Below are 4,577 nucleotides of genomic sequence, written 5' to 3' on the forward strand. Positions count from 1 at the left end.
CAACAGAGAAAGGTCTGTGTTCACCAGCTGGCCCTGACCCTGGGAGAGTTCAGGGCAGGGTGCAGCTACATTCATGCTGCTGGGGAACATGCCTTCAGGTTACTCACCCCACAGACATGTTGGCCCCAGGGACTGAAAAACTTAGGAAATGGTATTGAGAAATCTGGGGCAGCTCCCGAAAGGGGAGAGGCCATGGGGAGAAGGGGGGACTGAGGAGGCGGGGGAAAGGCAGGAGCTGGATAAAAAGCCAACTCCAGCAGGCACTGCTCACTCCTCCCCATCCTCTCCCTCTGTCCCTCTGTCCCTCTGTCCCTGCACTGTCCCAGCACCATGGGACCCACCTCAGGTCCCAGCCTGCTGCTCCTGCTACTAATCCACCTCCCCCTGGCTCTGGGGACTCCCATGTGAGTGGTTACAACTCTACACAGAAACAAGGCTGCTTCTGGGGTGGAATCCGCCATTTGGGGGTCCAGGTCCCTGTAGAATTCAGGGTGCATTTGGGTGTTTGTGGATTCCGGGGTTAGCGGGTTGGGAATGTTTATATAAATGTGTGCTGCCTGTGAGTTTGGGTGTTTCTGGGTTGGGTGTTTGTGGAATCCAGGTATTGTGGAATTGGAATTTGGGATGTTTCTGGAATTGAGGTCATCTGTTGGTTTAGGGTGTATGTGGTGTTTAGTGACGGTGTGGTTGGGGATGACTTGGAGACGCGGAGGTTTGGACTTTGCAAGATTTGGGAGTTTGCAGCTTGGCGACTTAGAAGTTTCAGTGTGGGTTTCAAGATTGGCTACTTTGGGTTCATGTATGGTTGGGGCGTTTGGAATTGGTTGTATTTATTAGGACCGGGGTGTTGGAGGTTTAGGCTGGGTTTGGGGTACTCTAAGATTTGAGGTTTAGAGGTTTGGGTGTATGTGGGTTTGGGTATGTAGAGTTTAGGCTGTCTGGGGTTTGAGTGTTTACGTATTTGTAGTGTTTAGAGATGTAGAGGTTTAGGGTTTGGGGCATGTGTGGGTTTAGGCCATTGTGGGTCTGGAAGTCCAGAGACGTGGAGGAGTTGCTGACGCTGGTTTGGAGGTTCAGGGGTTGGTGGGATGCATGGCCCCTCGTTGCCCAGGCTTTCAAAGTCCAGGCCCAGCTGGCTGAGAGTGGGAGTCATGGTGGCTGCTGTCCTGCCCATGTGGTTGAGACGGTGGCAGTGCCCAGAGAATTCAGATCCAGATATTGGCACTGGCAGTGCGCCAGCAGTCCCTGGATCCTCTCCAGGACCAGGGGCTGGGGCACACAGCCTGCCAGGCGCTGACTCCAGTGAGGACTGGCGCCTCACACCCCGGAAATGACAGCCCCACTCCCGTGCCCCACTCTGACAGGTACTCTATGATCACCCCCAACGTCTTGCGGCTGGAGAGTGAGGAGACCGTGGTGCTGGAGGCCCACGACGCGAAAGGGGATGTTCCGGTCACTGTCACTGTCCACGACTTCCCAGGCAAAAAACTAGTGCTGTCCAGTGAGAAGACCGTGCTGACCCCTGCCACCAGCCACATGGGCAACGTCACCATCAGGGTGGGTGCAGACTGGTGCAGGACCCTGCTGACACCCACAGCCACGCCCACTCTCCCTCTTTCTGAGCCCTCCCCTTCTGTCTTCTCCCTTTCTTTATATTTATTTATTTATTTATTTATTTATTTATTTATTTATTTATTTTTGAGGCAGAGTCTCACTCTATCACCCAGGCTGGAGTGCAGTGGCGCAATCTCGGCTCACTGCAAGCTCTGCCTCCTGGGTTCATGTTATTCTCCTGCCTCAGTCTCCCGAGTAGCTGGGACTACAGGCGCCTGCCTCTACGCCCGGCTAATTGTTTTGTACTTTTAGTGGAGACGGGGTTTTACCGTGTTAGCCAGGATGGTCTCAATCTCCTGACCTCGTGATCCGCCCGCCTCGGTCTCCCAAAGTGCTGGGATTACAGGCGTGAGACCCCACGCCCGGCACCTGTCTTCTACCTTTCTAAGCCCTGCCCTTCCCTGAGTTTCCACTCCTTTTGAGGCTCCGTCCCTTCTAAGAACCTCCCTTCTCTGAGCCCTTCCCCTTCTGTCTCCTCCCCTGCTAAGCCCTTCCATTCCCTGAGTCTCCACCTTTTTTGAGATTCCTTCCTTTCTAAGCCCTGCCCTTCCCTGAGACTCCACCCCTTCGGAGGCGCCTCTCCTTCTAAGCCCCTCCCTTCTCTGAGACTCCACCCCTTCTGAGTCTCCTCCCCTTCTAAGCCCTGTCCTTACCTGACACCCCACCCCTTATGAGGCTTCTCCCATTCTAAGCCCCTCCCTTCTCTGAGACTCCACCCCTTCTAAGTCCCTCCCACTGAATCGCTTCCTTTTCTAAGCCCCGCCCCTTCAAAGGTCTCCTCTTCTGAACTCCTCCCCTCTTAGTCTTCACCGCTTTCTAAGTTCCCTCACCTGAGTCCCTCCCCCTTTCTGAGCTCCCCATGTCAGCCCCTCCCCTTTTCTGAGTTCCCGCCCCTTCTGAGCCCCTCCTCCTATAAGCTCTCTCTTCCTTGTGAGCTCTTCCTTCTGAGTCCCCTCCCTGGTCCCCCCTCTCCGCTGGCACCTCCTTCACATGCCCCTCCCTCCCCAAAACTGGGCCACCCTGGGAGACCAAGAATAATGGGCAGGCAAAGAGGGACCCAGCCCAAGATCCGGAAGCTGAACCGTGGGCACGGGGCCTTGGAACAGACCCCTGACAATGCCCTGCCCACACCTAGATCCCAGCCAACAAGGAGTTCAAGTCAGAAAAGGGGCACAACAAGTTCGTGACAGTGCAGGCCACCTTCGGGGCCCAAGTGGTGGAGAAGGTGGTACTAGTCAGCCTTCAGAGCGGGTACCTCTTCATCCAGACAGACAAGACCATCTACACCCCTGGCTCCACAGGTGAGGCTGCGGGCGGCTGGAGAGGGCGGTGCACCGGCGTGGGCCGGCCAGGGTCTCACCAGGCCTCCTTGTCTATCCCCAGTTCTCTGTCGGATCTTCACCGTCAACCACAAGCTGCTACCCGTGGGCCGGACGGTCATGGTCAACATTGAGGTACCAGCCAGAGGGGGCCCCAGGGGCAGCAGGGGCACAGGCTCAGGAGAGGCAAAGAGATCGAGACGAGACAGGAGCACCGGAAGAGGTGCAGTGGCAGAGATACAGAGGCAAAGAGATATACAGACACACACACATACAGTACACACACATACAGCACACAGCACACACAGAGGCAAAGAGATATGCACACATGTGCACACACAATGCACACACACAACGCAACACACACACAAACATACATGACCACACAACACACAACACAATACACACAACACAACGTGCATACCCACACAACACACAAAACACAACACAATGCACACAACATACACAAGCACACAATACACACAAAACACACACAACACAACATACATAACCACACCACACACAACACACAACCACACAAGACAATCATACAACACACACAACACACACAAAACACAGCACAGAACATAACCACACAACACACAACCACACAACACAATGCACACAACATAACACACACAACATACAGCCCAACACACAACCACACAATACACCATATGGCACACACACACACAGGCCGAGAGACAAGGTGGACATCCAGGGAGACCCCAGGGAGCAGTGCAGGTGTCCGTGGATTCTGCTTTCAGATAACCCCCCTGGTCACTTCACCTCCCTGAGCCTCAGTTACCTTATCTGAATATTGGGATCATGACAGATAATTCTGTCATCTATTCTACCGATGACAGCCAGAGGACGCCTGTGAGCACCTGCCTCAGGGCCCATCCCTCCTCTTCCTACAGCCCTCCATGGCTCCCACCTTCCTATGGGTCAAAGCCTAAGTCCTCCCTGCAGTCCACAAGGCCCTGCACACCCTGCCCTGTCCCTTCCCTGCCCTCCTCTCCTCCCTGTCTCCCCCTCGCTCATTCTGCTCCAGCCACACGGGCCTCCTCCCTGTTCCTCCAACACCCAGGTGCAGTCCTGCCTTGGGGCCTTGGCACGGGCTGTGCCCTCTTCTCAAGAAAACCCTCTTCTTCCAAATATCCACACAGCTCCTCCTCTCTCCTCCTCTAAGTCTTAGCTCAATGTCAATAATGTCTCAATTTTACAATGAAGTCTCTCTGAGTAAGCTGTAAAGTTGCAAATGCCCACCCTGACCACGCCCCCCAACGCCCCACACAAACACACACACACACTCCTCCTTCTCGCCATGTCCTGCAAATAAGATTTATTCATTTGATAATTGCTTCTTCCCTCGTCTCACCCTCTGTTGAACCTAAATCCATCCAGGAAGGAATTTTTATGTTTGTTCAGGGTTTTGTCACCTGAACTCAGCACAAAGCTGGTATATAGCTTGGTTTAATAAAAAACTTACCGGAACAAGCGAGAAGGATGGGAGGAGAGAAGGGGAAGGAGGGTGTTCTCATAGAATTATCATGAGGATGTATTGAAATCATACAAGGCTTGGGCAGTGGCTCACACTTGTTTTTTTTTTTTTTGTTTTTTTTTGAGACGGAGTCTCGCTCT

At 53.6% G+C, this 4,577-nt stretch overlaps 1 protein-coding gene across 1 annotated transcript in view; it reads left to right on the forward strand.

The window, feature by feature from the left end:
* Positions 1 to 244: 244 nt before the first annotated feature.
* The window catches only part of C3 (complement C3), a 43,523-nt gene continuing 39,190 nt past the window's right edge, over positions 245 to 4,577 (forward strand). Inside the window, exons 1-4 of the mRNA XM_017880048.1 lie at positions 245 to 404; positions 1,365 to 1,557; positions 2,750 to 2,915; positions 2,998 to 3,178. Coding sequence (XP_017735537.1) covers positions 331 to 404; positions 1,365 to 1,557; positions 2,750 to 2,915; positions 2,998 to 3,178 — 614 coding nt within the window. The 5' untranslated portion in view covers positions 245 to 330. The remainder of the gene's footprint in view (positions 405 to 1,364; positions 1,558 to 2,749; positions 2,916 to 2,997; positions 3,179 to 4,577) is intronic.

This window comes from Rhinopithecus bieti, unplaced genomic scaffold (genome assembly GCF_001698545.2).
Source record: "Rhinopithecus bieti isolate Rb0 unplaced genomic scaffold, ASM169854v2 scaffold_10589, whole genome shotgun sequence".
Taxonomy (NCBI): domain Eukaryota; kingdom Metazoa; phylum Chordata; class Mammalia; order Primates; family Cercopithecidae; genus Rhinopithecus; species Rhinopithecus bieti.